The 23,716-nt window shown below is 37.5% G+C and overlaps 1 protein-coding gene across 1 annotated transcript in view; it reads left to right on the plus strand.

Annotated features, from left to right (window-relative positions):
* Positions 1-23,716, plus strand: part of LOC118836922 (rap guanine nucleotide exchange factor 4-like) — a 94,351-nt gene that overhangs the window by 66,382 nt on the left and 4,253 nt on the right. The window contains exon 3 of the mRNA XM_036744023.1: positions 3,436-3,524. Within this exon, the coding sequence (XP_036599918.1) occupies positions 3,436-3,524 (89 nt within the window). The remainder of the gene's footprint in view (positions 1-3,435; positions 3,525-23,716) is intronic.

The raw sequence follows: 23,716 nt of genomic DNA on the forward strand, positions 1-23,716 counted from the left end.
AAGGTGTGCTGGAAAACCACATACTTGAACTTCTGGAATGCTTTCTCATTCTACCTAACTCAATGCTTATATGCAGGATCTAGAGGGTGTAATTAAATCTCCCATCCAATTGGATAAGACCCTGTCTGATATCATTTCACTTCATCTAATGGCTTTCAAAGACTCTGTGCACTTACTTAGTCCAAGGGTTTTGGCTTTATTGATTTACTGAGACATGTTCTCATCTAAATGGGATGAGGTGGTTTCAACTCAACCCTTACATAAATATGGATTGTTGGACAAATATCAGCAAAATAAGTTTGTTGCTGCCATTTTGAAGATGCTTCTCTTGAAGAAAATGGGATCCCATCAAATGACTGTTGAGTTGAGCAAGTCTTAATTTGCAATTTAGGTCCAAATATAGTAGAAAGAATATTAGTTCTGGAGTCAGAGTTAGTACATGGTTTCAAATCTTCCCTCTGATGCTTATGACCTATATGACCTTGGGCAAATCACTTAACTTTCCTGGGTAGATCTCAGTTTCCTCATCTGTAAAATGAAAAGACTGGACTAGGAAACTACTGATGTTCCTTCAAATTTTAAAACTAATGACTCTTTCATCCCATGATAATTCTTACCCATGATGACTCATGAAATGGTGAACCTTTCTTGACTAAGTCCATGATAGATACATTCTCATCAAGATGCCACTTATTCTTAAGAGTCAAATTGATTCCAGGGCTTAATTGGTTGGTATATAGTTGATTATAAATTAGTTTCCAAAAGAGTATCTTTTACCTTAGTGGGCAATAATAGCATGGGGAAAAAATCTGTTTGCAGCCTTTAGAGAATCTTAAAGGAAAGGTTCCAAATTAGACCTTCATAGGTACTGATGCTACCAGTAGAACGAAGAATGGGGGAGATCACTGGAAGCAGTGTAGTCTCATGGCAAGAGTCTCAAATTTAGAATATGTTCTAATTCCAGTTCAAGTAATAAGTAGCTGAATAATTTTAGGGAAGGCACTCAACCTCACAGTGCAGTTTCCCTCTCAAGACAAGGACAACTAATAGCTGTTCTATGTACTTTGTAGGGCTGTTACGAAAATAAAATGAGACTGTAGATGAGAAAGGTTTTTTGTGGGGGGAGAGAAAAACTATAGCCAGTATGAGATGAAGTCATCTAAAAGAATAGGTAAAAAGTTAGACTTGGTGAATACAAATGGAGGTGATGTCTAGTAGTGATCACTTAGATCTAGGTGGGTTTTTTTGTATGTGACATAATGTTGATTCAGGAGAGGAACTGCTCAATTACTCAGTGTTTTTCTCTTTTTAGAAAAGTGAAAGTATGTCAACCTACTGTAGACAGGTGGGATGAAGATGAACTATTGTGATATTTTCTGAGAATTTCCCTATAAAAGAGGCCTTTTAAAAAGAAGACTTAATTGCTAATTATGACAACCAGCAAGAGGGAATAGGCCAGCCTTGAAGAGACTTTTTTTTAATCACTTTTTTTTCCTTTTGTTTAACATTTACTCAAAAGTTTGACTAGCCCTTCCCACACTTAACAGTGAAATAATGGTACATTGGATGGAAAGGAATGTTGACTATACTGTGTATCAGTAAAAATAGCTTAAATTTATTTACGCTGCTGGTTACAGTCAAGCAAATTTGGGACACATGAAGAGACTTTGCTTCTGAAAAATGAATAGCTTATACTATGAATTTTTCCTTCTCTTGACTTCCTCATAGAGGAAGAGTATTGAACTTAGAATCCAAAAGTCTGGGTTCAAATCCCCTTTAAACAATGAATAATTGTATGATCCATTTAACCTCTCTGAGCCTCAGTTTTTAAATCTACAAAATGGGAATAATGGCATATGTTTTCTATACAATTGCCATCCATCAGTCACGCCATCCAGAAACTTTGACTGATGAACTAAAATGAGAATTTAGTTTTTTATGGAATTGTTATGTGATTGTCATTAACTTCTCTGCCAGAAATTGTGAATTGAATATAAAATATCAGTTTCTTTTCCCGACCTCCTTATCTGGCATAGTTCTTTTAAAAGATACCTTTATTTGTAAAGGGTTTTTGAACCAGGCATTTCAACCCTCTACCCCCACCCCTAGGCATTCATTTTTGGAATAATTCAGAAATACTGCCTTAAATAGGTGCAGGCGATGGCGGTTTCTGTTATCTAACCCTAATTTCTATGACATCCCAAGTGAAAGAGAGAATGAGGTTCAAAAATAAGAAGCTCCTTATATAGTCATTTGTTAAGTTAGTGTCTTAACTACATAACAATGAACAAATGAATGACTGTGAGTACAACACTATTTTTTCCCAAGGAGAATATAGTTGACTATTTTAGTGGGATAATTTATTGGACAGCATATGAGGTGAGATGCTGGTCTGGAGAGTATATTACTAGATTATCAACTTTCTGAAGGCAAGAATTATGTCTTATTTATTTTTCTATTCCACATAATCTAGCACAGTGTATTGTACATAGTGGGTGCTTCTTAATAAATCACTGTCATATGAATGAATGAATATTGCTTTAAATGCGTGTTAGCAGGAGCATGGTAGAAAGAACCCTGAACTTGGCGTCAGGAGATCTTAGTTTGATTCTAGTCTCAAATACTAGGTCTGTGAATTTGGGGGGAATACTTAACAGTTTTCCCATCTGTGAGATTGAAGTTTATAACATTGGTACTATATCTCTTGCACAGAGCTGCTGTAAAATGCTTTGTAAATGGTAAAACATGGAACAAACATGTTCTATTTGTCATACTAAAAACAAGTAGATTCAGTTATATTCTGTAAGTTTGCTGGTTTTTATAAGTGTGAGGTAAATACTTTAACGTGCTCAGTTTTGGGGAGTTAATACTTAATTGGCATTTAGAGTATATTTTATTTAAGGTTTATGTGCATTATCTCATTTGAGCCTCAAAACAATCTTGTGAGGTAAGGTACTAAAGGTATTGTTATCTCCATTTTACAGATGAGAAAACTGAGGCTTAAGAGAGGTAAAATGATTATCAATTCAAAGAACTGAAATATGGGAAAATACATTTAAGATGAAAAATATTTTGAACTTTATTCAATCTTTCTTTAGAAAATCCTCAAGGATCATATTGTTCATCATAACAAACATAAACTACCATCATTCTGTGGTTTTGAAGAAGCTATTTCCCAAGAATCCTCTTTGATAGAATGTGGGATAAGCCAGCTTTCACATCAGCTCAAAAAGATCTATATATTTATGTACAAGAAGTAGGGCAGCATGGAAAGGAATTGGAGAAATGGATTGGAGTTAGGAATATTTAAAAAAGGGTAAAAGGGTTTTTTTTAAACTAAAAATAAAAGTACATTTTTCCATATCTGTGATAATCTATAAACAAACTCACCAAGTAATGAAATCAACTTAGTCTGTTTATGCTACTTCTTTTTAGTATTTCGTCAAGGTGATATTGGAACAAACTGGTATGCAGTCTTGGCAGGATCCTTGGATGTTAAAGTATCTGAAACCAGCAGTCACCAGGTAAGGTTTCAACTTATTTATTTTAGAATCAAGCTTTTTTTTTAAATGGCAAGATCTAATATTTTATATGAAAGAAAATGATTTAAAACAATCCAGTCGACCCCACATATTTTTGTGCATTTAAAAGTTTCTCAGCAGAAAAATCAATTCTGTCCTTTAGATAGCATTTCTATGATATCCCATCAGAAGTCTTCTCCATCATAATGCCTTACTTCCTATTATGCTGTTGGGGATGCAGGAGAATTCTGACAACCATTATTGACTCATTCTCTCTGTCTCTGTCTGTCTGTCTCTCTGTGTCTTTCTATTTCTGTCTGTCTGCCTTCATCTCTCTCTCTCTCTTTCTCTCTCTCTCTTTCTCTCTCTCTCTCTTTCTCCTGTTTCTCCCTCCCTCCACATAAGAAAGGAAGATTGATTACTTGGAAAGATAGTAGAAATGAACAAAGACAGCCAAAGAATAAATGCTATACTTACCCTTGGCACAATGGGCTCTTAGCTTTCAGCATTTTTTTTTCCATTCTGTGACATGATCCTAAATTTTCCACGGTGTGCTCTGAGGAGGAATAAATTGATATCACTAGGCCCTTGAACTGAACCATCTTCCATGGGCTGGGCCCCACATATGCCAGGGTACCAGTGTAGGTCAGGGTCTTCCTCCAGAGGGCTACTTTCATCACAGGTCAGTGAGGATGTAGCATTTCCTGATTTATACAGGGACTTATACTTCCTTGACTTGTACTTAGGGGGCTGGGAAGCAGCAACATCACTAACTAATTTTGTATCCAAGGCAAGAACCTAATGTTGCCCAACTCATCCTAATGGCATAGAATTCTTGGCATAGGAGATATATATATATAATATATATATAATATATATGTATATATCATATATATAATATATATGTATATTATATATATTAAGTATTTTCTACAGGTTATAGTGGAAAGGTTTTGAGTGAGAGGATCTAGGTTTTAATCTTGCAGCTAACACTTATTACCTTTCTTTTCAAAAATAACATTTTTTCCATCTTACTTGAAGCTGAAACCTGTGTGTGTTGTCTGCCCCTTTAGAATATGATCTCCTTGATATCAGGGACTACTTTGCTTTCCTGTTTGTATCTCCAGCACTTACCACAGTGTGTTGTACCTAGCAAGTACTTAACAAATGTTTTTTTGTTGATTTATTCATTTCTACATTCATCCATTCATTTCTATGTATGTGACTTAGAGCAGTTATTTAACTTCTTTGGGCTTCACTTTCCTGATCTATCATATGAGGAGTTTGGACTAGATGACCTTTGAGGTTTACATCTTTGATCCTATGATGCCTTAGGCTTGTTAGACACTTTATTGCAGCTCAGCTGGGGAGGATCCCATTCTCCCCTGCCTTCACTCAGGTGCCTGAAATTATTTTAGTAGGAGACGAAGCCTTTCGTTATAAAACTCGAGAGGAGACTTAAAATTGAAATACCAGGAGACGTCAGAATAGCTTTTGATACTGGGCACCTAAAAGAGAGAAGAGCCATAAAGAGGAGGGAACCCTAGCATAGAGAGAAGGCTGGAGTATGAGGAAGGTGCCAAACTTATAAACTATAGGGTTATGGTGCTGCCCAGTCCTGCTTTTTTGTTCTGATCAGTGGGGCCCTTCCATTTGTGGCTGTACTGGTAAATTCAGAAACAGAAGATGGCCAGCAGAGGGAGCTACATTACCATTCAAAATTTTCACTAATGTGTTGAATGAAAGCATAGGGAGGCCGCTTTGTCTTATTTGCAGAGTATCACAAAGCTGGGTGGGATAGCTAATCCTTTGGACAAATACAGCCAGGATCCATACAGGTCTTGATGAGCTGAAACAATGGATTAGGGAGAATAAGATCAAACTTATTAGTGATAAACTTAATTCTGCATTTGGATTCAAGAACAATCTCCTAAGTTACAATATGAATAGATTATGGTTAGACAGTTCATGTGGGAAAGCTCTTGGTAGTTTTAATGAAATGCAAACTCGGCTGTTTCATATGTCAACCAGAAAGTCAGTACTATCTTGGACTTCATTAAGAGATACATAGCATGCTGAATAAAGGACATAATCGTTTCATTGTATCCGGCTATCATAGTTTGACCACAGCTGAAGTATGCGTTCAGTTCTGGATACCTTATTTTAGGAAACAGGCAAGTGGAAGAACCTCCAGAAGAGAGAATCAGAATGCTGAATGACCTTACACCCGTGTCAAGGAACTCCGACGTTTAATCTAGAGAAGTCTCGGAGGTGCAGGATAGGGAGCAGAGATTTACAATGTTCTTCAAATATTGGAAAGGCAGCCGTATAGAAGAGAGATTATGTTTGTTCTACTTGGGTCTAGAGGCAGGTAGATGTGGATAGAGTGGATAGAGTGTTGAGCCTGGAGTCAGGAAGATCTGAGTTCAAATCTGGCCTCGGACATTTACTAGCTGTGTGACCCTGGCCAAGTCACTTACCCTCTGTTTGCCTTAATCCACTAGAGAAGGAAATGGCAATCCAGTCCAGTATCTTTGCCAAGAAAACCCCATGGACAGTATTGGTGTGCCATGGTCCACACGATCAGGAAGAGTTGGACATGACTGAACAACAAGAACTTGGGTCTGCGAGCCTGAACTAGTACCAGTCATTAGAAGTTTTAGAGAGTTCAACATCAAGAATTTCCTAACAATTGGAGCTACGTCAGACTAGAATGTCAGGTACCAGGCTCCCCATCACAAGACAGGCCTTTAAAACAAAAGCTGTGTTACTGACCATTTGTTGGCAACATTGTGGGGGGAGGGGGAAAGTTCTTGTTCTTTCTCTCCAGAGATCCTGTGACTCTGTGTGAGAAAGATTGCCAGCCTGCTGGTTTACTGCAGCATACCTGGGCATGTTGATTTGATGCATTAACATTTCAAGACAAGTAAGTTGAGAAACAGTGGCCAAAGACATCAGGGCTGAGTTCTTGGTGTGGTCTTGACCCTTTACATCTTCTTAGGCTACCTTTTGGTTCAAATGCTGATATGGGGCACCAAGAAAACATCTAGCTACAGAGGCAAGGGGGACTCCCATAGTTTCTAACTACTTCTGTGACCTAAGCAGCATCTCTGGGAGTTGGGGATTTCTCTAGGGGTTGGCATGGTAACAGAATAGAAGTAGATATGGGGAATATGCAGGGTTTGCTGGAGCCCAAGGTGAGGAGTAGGGGCTCACAGAATTTTGATTTGGAAGTATTTTAGACCTCTTTTACGGAAGATAGAAGCAAGACATAAGGAAGTTAAATGTCTTGACAGGAACTGAGGGAAGCAAGAGAAGAAGGGGGGTGGGAAAGCCAAGCCTTTGAGCATGACTTTCTGCTGCTTCAGGACTTCCTTCTGGTATAAATACCTGGAGACCTTTGTCTGTCCCTAGGCATATCCTAGTCTTCCTCCTCCATCCCTCCAACGCTTTCCTTTCTCTCACGAGCCCAAGGCATTGGCCAGCTTGCTTCCCTTTCCAGTTCTAACAACTATTGTTTCCACTTGGGCCTTTTCTCCTCCAAGGAACACTGTGGAACAGAGCTTATTCATTGTTTATCCCTTACCTTCCTGTTTCTGCAAAAAGCACTCCTTTTGGAGTACTCATAAGTGTTTTTACTACTAATACTTGGAAATGGGAGTAAATGATTTCCTCCCAGGCCTTCCCTTCCCTATCCCTCTACCTTTTTCTTTTCTCATACAGGCTTTGTAGAAAAAGACAAAGTTATATGCAGTTGCCAATAGAAGATCTTTGGATATACAAAATACAGAAGGAGGATTCATCTAATTTCAGAAAAATGAAAACTATACACAGACTTTATGGGAACTGGGCCCAGTTGAGAATTCTGGTGGGGATAGGGCTTCAGGAGCGAGTGGGCAATGAGGAGATGGGGTGGCAGCTGGGGAAATGTCATGAGGGCAGTTCGGGGGGAGGGAGGGGGAGCAGTGAGGTTGGAAGGTCTTGAGAAAGAGATCTTATATTATTCAGTTTATTTAAGTATCTTCCAAGCCCTCCCTGTTTCATAGTCCTCTCCTCTTCATGCAGGCCATTACCTTCTGTAGCATAGTCATTTGGGACACTGATCTTTTCTCTACTTGTCTTTTTTGTTTCACCCTTGCTTTCTACCACTTCACACCTTGTTCTTAGGAATCATGAGATTTCAAGCTGGGAGGTTCCTTAGAGATCATCTAATCCAACCCCCTCGTTTTTCAGATAAGAAAACTAAGACCCCAAGTGATGGAAGTGACTTAAAGCCACACAGTAAACAGAACAGCTGGTATCTATATACATCAATTTTCCTGGTTGATGAGGAAATAAAGTCATTGACTCTGAGCCAGCTTCAGGCCCTAGGTGCTGCTCTTGTAGCTCCCCAGAACCTGAGCCATCAATGTCCCCTGAGCTAAGATTAAAGAATTGCCCTGACTCAGCCTTTCCTCTCTCCTAGGCACAAAGTCTGCTTTCAGCTTTCCGTGTTTATGTCCCTGTCACTGTCCTCTTAGGATTGCCTGTGTTCTTTGGACTTCCCCAGTTGTTCTATTTGCCTTCACTTCATGACTTTTCTTACCCTCTATGAAATAGTTTCCTTGTATTACTCCAGGGCAGGAGTTCTTAATCTTTCTTATATCATAGATCCCTTTGGAAGGCTGATGAAGCCTATGGACATCTCAGACTAATATTTTAGATGCACAGAATAAAAAATAAAATCACAAAGGAAACCAATAATGTTGAAATACAGCTATTTAAATATATTTTAAAAAACAAAATTCATAAAGCATGCAAGCTATTTAGAGCTAGCTTTAAGGATGTTCCTGAAGCAACATGACTTTATAGTCACCAATTATTGGAACTTGTCATTCAAAGACTTAACGGGACTATTACCTAACTGTTTTTCTGAGTCTAACTCCAGGTGTGAGTATCAAGGAAGGCTGACCCAAGATGGCAGCAGCCCTGTGGGAGGGCAGGCATGAGCTGCAGGTATGATTTCTTGGCAAAGTTGAGGGGGCAACTGTTCAGCATGTGCTGAGGTGGGACCGTCTTGACCTGATGCCTCAACTGAAACCTGGCAGACTAGGCCTGGCTCAATGCAGCTTGCAGTTTGACACAGCCTCTGCCTGGAGTTGACAGGAAGCTGGGGAAAATATGGTCCCCTTACTCTAAGTCCCTACTTTCTTGGTGGCAAATTTCTATAATCAGAAGGTTTTGTAAATCTATTAAGATAGTTGATTATGGAATATCTTAGATTACTCTAGGACTGGGACTAGTGTTAAGTTAGGTTTTTTTTCTTGGAAATGGTATGGAGACAATTAGGTCAAGGGCTTGTGAGGATATTTTGTTATTTGGTTAATATCATGCTTGCCTAAAGCTTTGTTACAGTTAGTAATGTTAAAAGAAAAATGGCTTGTAGTTTATTTCGTACATGCCATCAAAGAAACATGGCATGACTAAAAGTTTTATATATGTACTGTGTTAAGAATTGGTTATCTAATGTATTTAGGTAGGTGCTGGAGTCTGCTATTAATTCCTTCGTGAAATATTATCCTCCTGGTGAGGAAATGCTAATGTAAAGTATGTTAAGTAGAGTATGTAGGGAGTTAATGTAAAGTATGAGGAACTGGGTTCTGATGTAAAATTTCTTAAACATGGCAATTGGCCAAAGTTCCAATTTTGAATTTGTAAAAGTGATCAGGGTATAAGGATTAGAAAATTGTGCCAAAGTAACTTTTGTAGGAGAATGGAAAGAAAGCTGGTTCCTACAAGAAGGCAAGAAGAAGATGCTGGAGATGGCTGGAACAAATACGAAGGGCCAGAAGACTTCACTGATGTTCCCTGCCAGACAGCTTATGGGAAGAGACTTTTGAATCTTAAAGGGACAATTGCATTATCGTTTTCTTTTGGGTCTCTGTATCTGTATTTACAAAGGGGACTGCCCCCTTTGATTTTTCAATGCGTCAATCAATCCTTCCCATATTTAAGGGGGTGATGATTAAGGAGAAAAATTCAGATGAGAAAGAGAGTAAGGGAATATTAAAAATGTGGAAACAAAAATTTGAATAAAAGAAGAGGGGGAAATTGTAAGAAATGGGAGGAGGAGTTTTGTTTCCACAGAACTAAAGGTGTGCTTCCCTGCCCTCCCCCACCCCAGCTTTAGCAGAGACCAGGCGTCGGTCAGGTGAGAGGTCAGAGGCTTGTACACATGTGCATGCTTTTTGAGAAGGCAGTCTGGGGAATTAGAGAGGCCAAACCCACTTGAACCAGTTCAAGCTTATCTAGGGTCTGGTCTTGGTCAAGAATCCAGGCCTACTGATTTGCATAATTTGCATATGTTAAAGAGGGAAAGTAGGGGAAATAAAAGAATATAGTTTAATCCTAAACTAAGACAAGGAAAATCTAATTAACTTCACTTTTGCTTCTGTATCCTTATTACCCTATTTATATAAACTGTATAACCTAGGAAAACTATGTAAAAGGCAAAGATTGTAAACTAACCATGACTCTAGCAGGAGTGGAGGGAATGGTTACCCCTGCTCCTGCAGCTGTATTGGTGTGAGTGTTCCCACGAGCACTGCACCTGCTCTCCTGGGGAGCGTAATAAAATGCCTTCCTCTGCCCCCCCCCCCAAAAAAAAACAAAATTCATGGACTCTAAATTAAGAAACCCAGAGTTAGAGGTAACCTCACTTTAGAACTAGTTCATTTAATTTCCATTCGGAGGAATCATTTACTGAGATTTATTTGTCTGATTCTTTCAGGATGCTTTTTCCAAGTAGGATGCCCCATTCTCAGGACAGATGCCTAAGGATGCTATATTCCCACAAGAACACAACCTTCATTGCAACACTTCAGTAGACTTTTTGTTTCCCCCTCTTATTTATATATAATGATAACAAATGCAGTATCAGTTCTTCATTAAATTTCAATGGGAATACAACCAGTTTGTCAAAATTTTAGTAAAAATAAATGAAAATGAATGGTTTACATGTATGCACACATATATATGTCTGTTTGCATGCATGCATGTGCATATTTTCTCTGCACTTTTTTTAAGCAGGAAGGATTGTTTTTTTAAATTTATTTTTTATTCTTAGTTTACAACACTCAGTTCCGCAAGTTTTTGAGTTCCAAATCCTCACTGTTTTAAGGAATGAAACCCTACAGGTAAGTATTGGATTAATGAAAATGAGCTTGCAGACATCACAGTGGTAGGACTCCCCGCCCCCAAATTTTTGTAAAGACAGTTGTCTTCCTTTTTCTCATATGTGTGGAAACACTCCCAGTGATATTTATGCGATTATAGAAAAGTACTTGGACGGAAGGGAAGATATGTACTGACCATATCATAGCCAAGTAGAACACACAATAAGGCTATGATCCTGGCTATATTGCCCTCCCCATTGGGAATGTTGGCAAATCTTATGGGGGAGTTAAGAATGCCAATGGGAAGGTACTGTCATGGTAACAGTATGCGGCTTAGAGATGTACTGAGTAAGGCCTTGAAATCAGTGATATGAAGAGGTTAGCTTGAAAGCCAGCACTGAAAGCCTAAACAAATTAGAATCTCGCTAATAGAGTTTAATTCTAAAAACAAGGAAAATAGTATGATGATCCATTAAATTATCTACAGTTTTAGATCTTAAATGTCTATTTGAAGTGCTAATAATCGAATGTGATAAGTAACAGCCTGACAATAACAAAACAAAGGCAGCCACAAGAGAACAAGATATAGAATCAAAAGAGCTGGGGTCAAGTCTCAGATCTGCCAGTTACCAGTGGTTTGATTCTGGACGAGCTAATTCAACTATCTGCACTTTAATTTCCTTATCTACAAAACAAAGAACTCAAAGACCCTTTTCAATTTGAAAGTCCATGGAACTGTGCCTATAGCTGTGACTGCAAAGCTGTTATTTTACCACAAGGGGGTGGTACTACAATGTCAAAAGGCAGAAAAACTTACAGACACTTGGAATTCTAACTTTGAATATTTAAGAAAATTGCTTAGCAATTTCATTTTCCTCTGAGAAACACAAAAACAAAAAACAGGTATATTTTAGTGAAATTTAGGAAGCTAATTTGTTTACCAATTTTAGCTCCTCAGTAATTCGTGCTGTCCTCTTCTCTCTCATACAAAAGCTATATTTGTAAAAAGTCTTACCAGCAATGTGTGTGTGGATACTAGGCTATTTCTCCCGTAGCAGAGATACCCACCTCCCTTCCTCCTTTGCTCTCTGTTTCTCTCCCTCTCTCCCTCACTTCTTCTACCTCTCTCTCCCTCTCCCCCTCTCTCCTTTTCTTCTCTCTCTCTCTCTCTCTCTCTCTCTCTCTCTCTCTCTCTCTCTCCCTCTCTCCCTCCCCCCCCCACCCCCACTTCCTCCCCTTCTTTTTTCAATAAAAGATCACTTCTAGAGTGCTTGCTTTGTGGTAGGCAGTAATGAATATAGTTTATGGTGGTAGTTATAATTCCTTACTATTTGTCAGTGTTTAAATTGTGAGAGAAGTCAAAGAATTTGATGTTTGGTTTTTCTCCTTAGCAAATTGCCTACTTTCTCATCTCCAGAAAACCTTTGGGGGAATAGTTTACAAGTATATCCTGTGTATACTGTACATGGCAAAAATGTGAGAAAGGAATAGACACTTGTTGTTAGACAATTTCTACAATAGATTAGGTCTTCACATTCCTATAGCTGATGAAGAGAAGTAACAGATATAAGATTTTGCTGCTTTTATTGGAATATTCATTATTGATTACTTATGCCCATTCTCCCTCAAGTTTGACTTGGAGAACAAAACTTAGCCTCAAAGACTTTGTTCCTTCAAGGAATCCCCTAGGCATATGTTAAGCTTCTTCTAGATTCCTTGATAGACACCACTCTGGATCCTTTCCTCTGAAGATTTCCTTATCATCACTATTGAGTGATGCACTAACAGGGAATGGTTCTCACTACTGTCATGCAGGATCTCTTTCTTTTTGTTGTTATTGTTTGTCCTGTGTTCTGGAAGAGGAACAAAGACATGAGGAAGGTGATCTTTTGACTTGCAAGTGAATTGGATTTAACTGAGGCAGGTTTGTGCAAAGTCACCAGCCTCACTCTTTCCTCAGGAGACATTTGGGTCCAGTGGTAAGATATAGGTCAGGACAACTGGAGATGGCCCTGGATGTGGTGGCAGACCTTGGCCTTTTTATGCTAAGATCTTTAACAGGTTCCAGTTTGTCTGAGGCAATACCCATTCAGTGGTTAAGGCTAGGTAAGAGATGAGGCAAAAATGGCCTCTTTTTTACCTACTCAAAAAAAAATCAATCTGGGAGAGCTGTACACAAATCAAAGGAAGGAAGTTTCCCCATAAATAGTAAGTTTCTGCTGGTACTCCCATTTGTGGATGCCATCCTTTCAGTTGCACTGAATCCTAGAACACCACATGGTCTTTTCAATGAGACCCATGGCCACTCAGAAGACATTGGTGTTGCAAGTAGTTGAAGCAAGTCTGTGAAAACTAAAGAGATAAAGACTATGTATTGCCCATATTGCATAAATATCAAGACAATTAGGCAGTGCAGGGGCAAGAGGGCTGGAATTGGAGTCAGGAAGAACTGAATTAAAATGCTGCCTGAAGCTCTTACTAGCTTTGTGACCCTGGACAAGTCACTTAACCTCTCCCAGTCTCAATTTCTTGATCTGTAAAATGGGGGGAATAATGCTTCATAGGATTGTTCTAAGGATCAAATGAAATAACATATACAGTGCTTGGAAACCTTAAAGCACTATATAAACACTGACTATTCTTATTGTCATTGTTATGATGATGATAATGGTGTACAGTTGGATAATAGATTGCATTTGATGTCACTTTGCCCATTAAGTTGCTCGATGAGTACATATGTCTTGGACAGGAATTGTATATGGACAATTACTTCAACTTAGAATTCATTAGGAAGAGAGTGGACTGGGATGTGTTTGGGAAATGCACAGTGCTTTTGATGATTCTAAGATGCTCCCTACCACCAAGGCCCATCTTTATAAACAATAAAATGTAACTTCATTTAGTCTTTGTATCTCTTAACATATAGTGACTTGCATATAGTAAATGATAAAAAAGTATTTGATGAATGAATGTACATAATCTCCTGCTATATGATCTTAATCATGGAACACTTCAAATTCAGAAGAATCACCATTTCTTGTGTCCCAAAAGACAATGAGTAGCAGTAGGTTGAAACATATTATGGGTGATAGAAGTGCCATAAGCTACATCTGTGCCTAGAAAAGAGATGTGTCAATCTAGCTTCAGGGTAACTATTCTGTGACGGATTTGCAGGATTACTTGGACAAGAAGCAGGCGACAATATGAGAAGGCACGAGTGGGCTGAAATCTTTGCTGGTGTAGTGAATGCCCATACCTATGAGATTCAGTAAAGTATTGAAATGTTTTATTTTGTTATTTCTATTGTCATGGAATCCAGTAATGAAAAGGTGCTAAGTTTCAGCCATGGGACCTAGGAGTGTAGAGTATCAGCCTAAATCAGTGACCTAGATAGTGTTCTATGAGAACCTTTACTTACTTAATGACTTGTATAACTTTGCAAGCAGATTCCAGGAAGATGTTTTAGAAGTAGCAGAAGAAGTTTCTTTATTGTTTGTTGGATGAAAGCCTTTGACTTGAATGCGTTCTACCTATATCTGATAGTAAAGTTTTTCCTCTTGACAGTAAATGCAATCAAGTTTGTGTGGCAAGCTCAGAGATCAGGTTACATTCAATTTTATTATTTAAAATGCTCAGGAGCACTTAATAAATTTGAGTGATAAATTTGAGCTAGTGCAGGGAAGCCAGAATCTATAAAACTTAATGGAAAATGCTGCCCAGAGGACCAAAATCTAAAGAGTAAAAGGGGTTTTTCCCCAGCATTGAATAATTGAAGGATTGATACAGTCTTTGAAGTTATTCTAGCACATATACAAAGCTGTGAATTTTCAGTGGAAGAAGGTTATCTTTATTCAAGCCATTCATGTCAAGGTAAGTTTAATTTAAGGAATAAAAATATTTGACACCAATTAAATGATAGCTCATTGACTGGAAGTCATAGAAGAGCATATTTTAAAAATTTTGTCTGCCAAATTATAAATTCCCAAACCCCTTTTTATTATTATTATTAGTGAAGTTTTATTTCACCTTGATAACATCTCAGTGGTTTTGGGAAGTTGAATTTCAAATGACAGCTATGTATGTATTTGTAAAGCAATATCATAGGTGTGGTTCTTTAGTTTAGATATAGTCTTTTTAAATAATGACACATTGCCATTGCATGCCCACCAACACTCCATTTGTAAACAGAAGCTGACTTTGTATGCCATTTCAAAGATCCATGATTCCTTTCATGTGAATATTCTTTCTACCCATGCTAGTCACAGTCCTTCCATCTACAAATATTAGGGATTACTGGAGTTAGCCTCCTGGTGTGAGCTTCTTGAAATTTAGCCAGGTTGGTGCTTTGGCCTGGGAGGTGAAGTCATTCTAGCCAGATGGGAGCTGCCATTGTTTGGCAGAACTCAGTGCCACTTCCAAGGTGGCAATTAGGCATCAGGGTAGGTCTTTAGTGGAGGTTACAATGAAATAAAACAAATCAAGCCCTCTATGTAGATAAGAATGCTCCAGGAAAACTCAGTTTACAATGGTAATATTAGCAATGCAGATAAATTAAGGAGTCATGATTTGAAATCTAACAAGGTCCAAAAAGAACTGTTTGGTTCGTATTAGCCTTCACTAACAAGGATTCCTCTGACTAGCAAGCCTGGGGGCTTTGAGTGTTTTACAGACTGTTAGATAGGAAGATAAAAAACTTTAAGTGGTAGGAGTATTTAGAATTGGCCATAAAGTAGAAATTATTATAAAGTACGTCAGAAATTATAATTATTATCATTTAGCGATATATACACATACATGCATATCCCTACGTATATAAGAAAGGGAGTATGGCAGAGTAGACAGAGTTACTTCAGAGCTAGGAAGACCCAGATTTGGGTCATGGCTCTGCTGCATATTGACTGTGTGACCCTGGGCAAATTTCTTAACCTCTCAATGCCCTGGGAGACCCTCTGAGACTCTAAATTGTAGAGAATGTGGCCACTTCTATTAAAAGGAATTTCATCACCTAATAGTGTGGCAGCTAGGTGATGCAGTAAATAGGGCACAGAGCCTAGACTCTGGGCAAGTCACTTAACCTAGGTCTGCCTCAGTTTCCTTGACTGTTAAAAAGGAATCAGGAAGACTCGTCTTCCTGAGTTCCTATCTGACACCAGATACCTACTGGTTGTGTGACCTTGGGCAAGTCACTTAACCCTGTTTGCCTAAGTTTCTTCATCTGTAAAATGAGCTGGAAAAAGAAATGGCAAACTGCCCCAGTATCTTTGCCGAGAAAACCCCAAATGGGGTCACAAAGAGTCAGACACAATTGAAAATGACTGAATAGCAACAATAGCACCTACCTCACAGGGGTGTGAGGATCAAAGTGAGCTAATATTTGTAAGGCACAGTGCCTGGCATATAATAGGTGCTCAATAGATGTTTGCTCTCTTTTTCCTCCCCCCCCTTTCCTTGTGCCAATGACATCACAGTTCTAGTCCTTATTCCTATGTCATGATTTATATTCCATACAAGTAAGCATGTAGTATATATGTATACAGGTAGGGGTTGGACATTCATTTTTTATTCCCTAAAATTTGGCTCACAGTACTGTGACTTTGGACAGTACCTACTCATGTATCTCTTGCAAGTCTGAAAGCTCTGTCTCATGCCTCCCAAAGAACACTAGATTTGGAATAGGAGGACGTGAACACGATCCTGGTTCTGCTACTTAATACCTTTGATACCTTAGGCGATCCATTTGTTCTTTATCTGCCTTAGTTTCCCCATTTCTTAAAGTAAGACTGTTCAACCAGGTGACCTCTAAGAGCCTTTTTGACCTTCAATCTGGTTGTTAGAATTCTTCATTGTTCCAACCATTCTAGAAAGAAATTTGGAATTGTGCTTTGTGACTAAAAGTGACTAAAACGACCATACCCTTGATTCAGAGATTCAACTCTTAAGCATGTATCCCAAGGAAGTCAATAATAAAAAAGAAAGGCTCTGTATACACCAAAATGTTTATAGCAGCACTTTTTGTAGTACCAAAGAATTGGACAAAAATATATTCCCTTCAATTAGAGTACATACATATAAAAGAATATTACTGTGCTGTAAGCAACAATAAATATGAAGAATACAAAAAAAAGTATTAGAAGACTTAGGAATTGATGCAGAATCGAGGTCTTTGGAATTAGGCTAACAAGACATACAATGATCACAACAGAAAAGAATAACAAAATAATAGAAATTGAATGCTGAAAAAATACAATAACCAAACTTGGCCCCAAAGAAGAGATATGAGAATAACACTCTTCTTGTCATTCCCCCCACCTTCTTTATGGAAGTGCAGACTTTGGGCGCAGTGCATTTCAGAGAAGGTGTTGGTTAGTTTTGCTGAACTATTTTTTTCTCTTATCCTTCTTTGTTATAATTCAGTGGTATCAAACTCATAGAAATGAGAGCAACTGTATGTAGAGATTCCTGTGGGCTGCATAGTCATTTAGAAAGCCACACATGTTTATATATTTCTTTTTTTGTTAGTTAATTTATTTTGTTAAATATTTCTCAATTACATTTTATTTTGGTTCAAGCAGGAGTGTTGTGGGTCATACATTTGTATCTCTCTTCCAAGATATGGCTTCTAAGAAGGGGAGAGGGATGCATTGAGAAATGGAGCTAATATAACAAAACATATCAATAAAATTTTATTTTAAAAAGTTTTAGAAATGGAGCATAATCCTCATCACACTGAAAACACACCCTAACTTGGCTAATGTATTTCTTTTTACTGTTTTTCCTATTCATTCTAACAAAGTGCCTTGGATGCTGAATATGCTAAACATGCTGAATAAATATTTGTTTAAGCTGAGAGAGAAGATATATGTACATGTTAAATATAAACAATCCCCAAGTCCCATTTCAGAATTTAATTTCAGTTGTCTTCCCTACTGAACTTTGAAAATAGCTAAAACCAATAACATTTTGCAACCCCATCTTTCCTTTCCACATCTTTTGTTAGAGTTGTTAACAAATAAGATACAAATTGGAAGAGGAAGGATCCCTAAAGAATAAGTCCATAAATTATCTAGGTTTATAAGACTGTACTTGGAATAGGGGAAAGAGATACAGGAATGTTTGAAGTTAGAAAGTAGTTTGTAAATTTTTACAAATTTTTTTTCAAGTTAAAAATATTAAGGTCATATATTCATCATAAGCAAACCTACTCTAAATAGCATAGACATTAACCGGATAATGTTGATATCGGCTATAATTTTATAGTGTCGGGAGTTAGAACAACCTCTATCATGTACAGCAATAATCTCATAGAAAGCATTTATCACGTACAGTTGTTTTGATGGATACGAAGTACGTTCAAAGCTGTCATAATGAACTATTAGGAAGTTCTACTCTCTGTGTGTGCATGCACACACATACATACTATGCTTAAAGTTCTTTTGGATGTTCATTTGAAATCAAAACAAGTTGCTATACACCATTTGCACACAGCTAGCTCCTCTTGCCCGCTTTTCCTCATCTTTCATGTGCCTATTCCACACATTTTGATTGTATACCACTAATAGAGTCCATGGATATCCCTGCTGATTGGTAAGAGCTCACTACAGTTCACCAGGACCAGCCACGCAAATAGGTCTTCTTCCTGCCATGCTGCCAAAGATGTGCCCCTTCTACTCCTGCCTCCTTTTCTACTTTCTGTTCTGAGAATAGTAATCAAATCAATCCATGGCTTCTGGAAAGGCTGCACACTTTGATTGTCCTATAACTTCATACACTATCTCTGGGACTTTACCCTTCCCTTGCTACCACTTGTCTCTATGCTTTGTATATTCCTATTAGATCAAGAGCTCCTTGAGTCAGGGGGATCTTTTTTGTACGCTTTAACACTTCATATATTCTATTTCATTCATTCACTCATATATATATATATATTTCAAATCATAGTCTTCTACCCATACATACTTTACCTAACATTTTCCACATCAGTAACCACATGCACTTATCTGTGCACTTAACTATATGGCAACACAAATGTCCCTCTCTCTCTCTCTCTCTCCCTCCCTCCCTCCCTCCCCCCTCCCCCATCTGTCTGTCTGTCTGTCTTTCTATTTGTCTCCTTCTCTGTCTCTCTGTCACTCTCTCTTTCCACACACACACGTATATATGTATATGTGTATATACATATATACATGTGTGTGTGTATTCCAGATACTTCCAAAAAAACACTTGGGTAAATGAATGAGAAAGTGTATGTTTTCAGGGTGAGAGAAAGAATGACTGGTTGGCTCAGTAGATGGGAGAAAATGAGGGTTAAGTATGATACAGAGAGTTAGGAACAGATATGTGCTGGAGTCAGTTCAAACCTGCTCATGAGAGCTGATTGTTAAATTTTCAGTGTAAGCACTGACACCTTGGAAATTGGCAAATGCCACAAATCAGGGCTTGATTTATTGTTTTCTTGATTGCCTAAGCTTAAGAAACTGATGGAGAAAAATATTAACAGTGTAGATTAAACTTTAAAATGTGTCATGCATGCATCCAATTGTAGTCATTGCATTTGTTGCTTTCCTTGCTCTTTGCATCAGTCTTTTTATGCTTCCATAGCACAGCAAATTCCATTACAATAATGTATCACAATTTGTTTGGATGTTCCCCAATCAATGACCATCTTTTTGTTCCCAGTTCATTGCATCTACAAAAAATGTAGCAATAAACCTTTTTGGTTTGCATGAGACTCTGAAGTTATTGTTAATATGCATGTTCTGAATTTCATATGGAATTGAGATATAATCAGGCTTTTCCTAACAGAGTGATAGAATTCCAGGACATGTACAAACTTAAAATGAATGAGAAAGCTATAGTTAGGAATGGGAAATTCCAGAGAGAGGGAGGAACATTCATTAAGCATATATGCAAATCTTCAAAAGTAGAATATATATACTTATATATATTGCACACATACATATATAAGAATTATAATCTCTCCACAAATACACACATATGTGTATATATACATATATGTGCATATGTTTGATAATGCTGCAGACTAATCCGATGGCTTCTTTGATGCTTAGTTTATTTATCTTGCCATTGATTTATATATACTGAATTAGAAAGGATGATTCAACCGAGGGGCAGAACATCTTTAAACATATGTATTAAAAAGTCACACTTTATGTGTCTGTTTATGATCCGTCCATCTATTCATCCATTTACTTTTTCTTGTTGTTGAGTCATTACAGTCTTGTCCAAATCTTTGTGACCCCATGTAGAGATTTTCTTGGCAAAGATGCTGGAGTGGTTTGCCACTTCCTTCTCCAGCTCATTTTATAGATGAGGAACTGAGGCAAACAGGGTTAAGTGACTTGCTTAGAGTCACATAGCTAGTCAGTGTCTGAGGCGATGAGTCTTCTTGATTCCAAGCCCACTGCTCTATCCACTGCTTCACCTAGCTGCCCTATCTATTCATTTAGTAAACCCTTATTGTGTAGGACAGTGTGATAGGTCCTCTGGAGGATACAAAGAGGCACCAATAGAATTTGGAGGTAGATCTGAGGCTATCTCCATTACCAGGAATGTAAGAGTACACATCATCTTGAGGGCTTCAGGATCCTCATGGTAACCTGCGATCCTTTTTAACAGAGCCAAGACTCATTTTGGGTTTTATCTTTATGGCTCAGTTCCTTGTTTTGGAATATGACACAGGCTTCCTAAGGGTAAATAGAGATGATGATACAGTACTACTAGGTTTTGATTATTGCTGGTAACATGGACACATCAGCAAAGGAAATCCCCAAATAATCCAAAGTCCTCTTCTTCATGAGGTTTAACCTACCAGAACTACTACTGAGCAAAGAACCTGGCCTATGTAAATTTCACAGGACTGAACAGAAAGAGTGAAGAAGAGCAAAATAACTGAGAGCTATATAAACCTTTCATCCTATCAACAATAACTCAATTTTTTATCACTTAAAATAATGAAGTATCTCCAACACTTAAGATGGCAAGAAGAGCTGATCAGGAGAGCAAGAATACAGGAAAGTTGTCTATTTTTTTTTAACAGTTTTTGATGGGTTATAGTGAATCTTAATCCGTCCTTAGAATCTACAAGTTGGTAAAAGGTGGATTTACTAAGCTGAGAGAGAATACAAAATACCCAGAGTCCTGGGATCTCCTCTCATGGGCAGTTTTCAAGTTGAAAAGGTTCACCTTTGTTTCCTGGCAAACATCTTTAAATTCTTCCCTGCTCTTTAATTCTTTTCTTAGAAATTATTGATTTTATTTTCTTGAACACAATTTTATATGGTAATATCTGTGCAGAAGCAATTTTCCATGGTTCAGGGATCTGGACTATTATGAACATTTGTCTTAGTAATGTGATTACAGAGTTACTAACTTGATCTTAATAACATTTGCCTATTATCATGTATTAGATGCATGAAAGGAAAACAATGTATTTTCTAACACAGAGAATTACCCTTGTGTGTTTCTCATAGTTTATTCCCCATAACAAGGTAGCTGATGGAATGAAAAATTGTTTCTGATGATATCTGAGTAACTATTGGTGTCATTTATTTTTTTTAAATTATAAGAAATTGAAATTATATTTATATATAATTATTAAAAATTATAATTTTACCACCATCAATAAAAGCAATCAAGGAAACAAAGAAAAGAAGGGGTAAAATCTTACAACAAATATTTAGCCTTTAACAAGCCAGCAAAAAAATTGTTCTGTATCCCCTCTCAGGCCTGTCTCAAGTTCCACTACATTTGTCCACATCTTGCTTTTCCTTTCCTTTTCACTTTCTCTTTCTGTTTCTGTTTCCCTTTCCAATTTTGCATAAATGTTAGTAAATGGTCAGTTCTGGTTTTGCTGATTTGTTTCCTTATCACCTCACATATGGAATGATTACTCCATATTTCTCTGAATGCTTAATATTTATTATTATAGTACCATAAAATTCCATTGCATTATTAAGCCATATTTTACTCATCCATTCTCTAGTTATTGGATATAGGCTGTTTCTAGCAGTTTTGCTATTTAAAAATGGAATAGCTATTGATATTTTCATACAGCTACTTCTCCCCCTTCCCCCTTTTCTGGTGTCTTGGGATGCATCCTATGAATGGAATCTCCAGGTCAAAAGGCAAGATTAATTTTGTGTTTCATTCATTACATACTTACATATTTCTGTCCAAAATGTTTGCCTATTGACATTGTCCAAAGCCAGATAGAATTACCTCCAAACTTCATATACAATAATGTATACAAATTCAATTGTTAGTGTTGATAAGCATCTGCATTACCATATTGTTTTAATAGCTGCTATTTGTGCAGTGTTTTTAGATATACAAAGTCCACAACCAGTCTGTGAGGTAGGTAATACAAGTATTGTTATACCCATTTTAAAGACAAGGAAATTACCCTTTTCTTTCTCTGTTTCCTGTCACTTCCAAGTTTCCGAGACACATTATTGTCTTCTACTATTCCTAATTCCTCTTCAATTCCTATTTATTTTCTTTTTTGCACTTCCCATTAGAGCAGAACCTTTCTCCCAAAGATTATTAGTCATTGACATATAGCTAAATTCAGTAGACTTTAAGCAATGACCCACCATGATTTTAAAGGACTCATGATGAAACATGCTATCCACCTCCAGATAGAGAACCCATGGATTCAGAATGAAGATAAAAGCATTATTTCTTCTATTTCATTTTCTTCCTTGTTTTGGACATAACTAATGCAGGAATTTGTTTTGCACGACACTACATATTTGTAGTGGGTTTTCTTTTCTTTTCTTTTTTTTGCCTTCTCAATGGGAGTAGTGAGAGGGAGGGAGAGAATATAGAACTGAAAAGAGAATAAAATGGAATTTAAAAAGTAATAAACAAATTCAGTTGAATTATTTGCCTTAGACATCTTGCTACATTCAACATAGTGATTGTTTCAAATTCATCTAAATGTTCTTTGACATTAATTTCCAGAGCAATTGTCTTCTGGTTTACCTTCCATCTTTCTGTTAAAGGAAGACTAAAGGTTTGAATAAATGACTCATGTACTCAGTTGATTAACTTAGTGAGAAAGAGTGAGTGAATGTGAAATTCTCCTTGATACAAATAGTTGTACTTACATAAAACAGAGTATTGTTCTTCATTTATAACATTATGCTAATTCTTGACCATTTGTGGTTTAAATTTGTGGGATCTTCCTATTCCGTTCCTTCGGTTCTTATTCTATACTACCCTGGTGTTGTCAGTTAATTGGTTATGTGCATATGTTTTTGTTTCACCAATTGGAGTATAGACTCCTGGAATTCAGAAAGCTTGTTGTAATTGGTTTTTTTATCTCTTTTATGTGATACGCTTTTATGCTAGCATCATATGTAACATGGAGTACACCCCAGGATGCAGTATGCTGGAGTGGAAAGTGTATGAATCCTGAATTCTGGAGCCTAGCATAGTGCCTGGCACTCAGTAGGCACTTAATAAATGCTTGTTAATTAATTGATTAGAGTTAGATGGGACCTGGGTACAAATCCCACCTCTAAAACTTAGATCTAAGACCATGAGCAAATGATCTAATCTCTCTGAGCCTTAGTTTCTTAATCTGTAAAATGTAGATAGTAATACCTATAGTGCTTCCCTCAAAGGATTGTTCTGAGAGCCAACTGAGGTATTGTGTGTAATGTACTTTGTAAACCTTGAAAGCTCTATATTGATAAGCATCGGTTACATAGAATACTCACTAAATCTTTTTTGACTGATGGTTTAGTCTGTAGACTTTTTAGAATGCTTGCTTCTGTTCGCCCTTTATGTACAGCCAGCTTTTAGGCATTTTTATGATGACTCACAACAGATCATATTTCATTAGCACTAGGCTGGCTAAGCACAGATAGGCTTATCACCAGAAAGCTGGCCACTGGCTAGAGAGGCAGTTTATAGCCTCAACAATAAATGAAATGTAGAGGTAGTCTAAAAATCTCACTTCAACCCATAATTTCAATTCTTATATCAACCCAACTAACAAGCCTTTGTCCAGAGCTG

Source organism: Trichosurus vulpecula, chromosome 2 (assembly GCF_011100635.1).
Source record: "Trichosurus vulpecula isolate mTriVul1 chromosome 2, mTriVul1.pri, whole genome shotgun sequence".
Lineage (NCBI taxonomy): Eukaryota > Metazoa > Chordata > Mammalia > Diprotodontia > Phalangeridae > Trichosurus > Trichosurus vulpecula.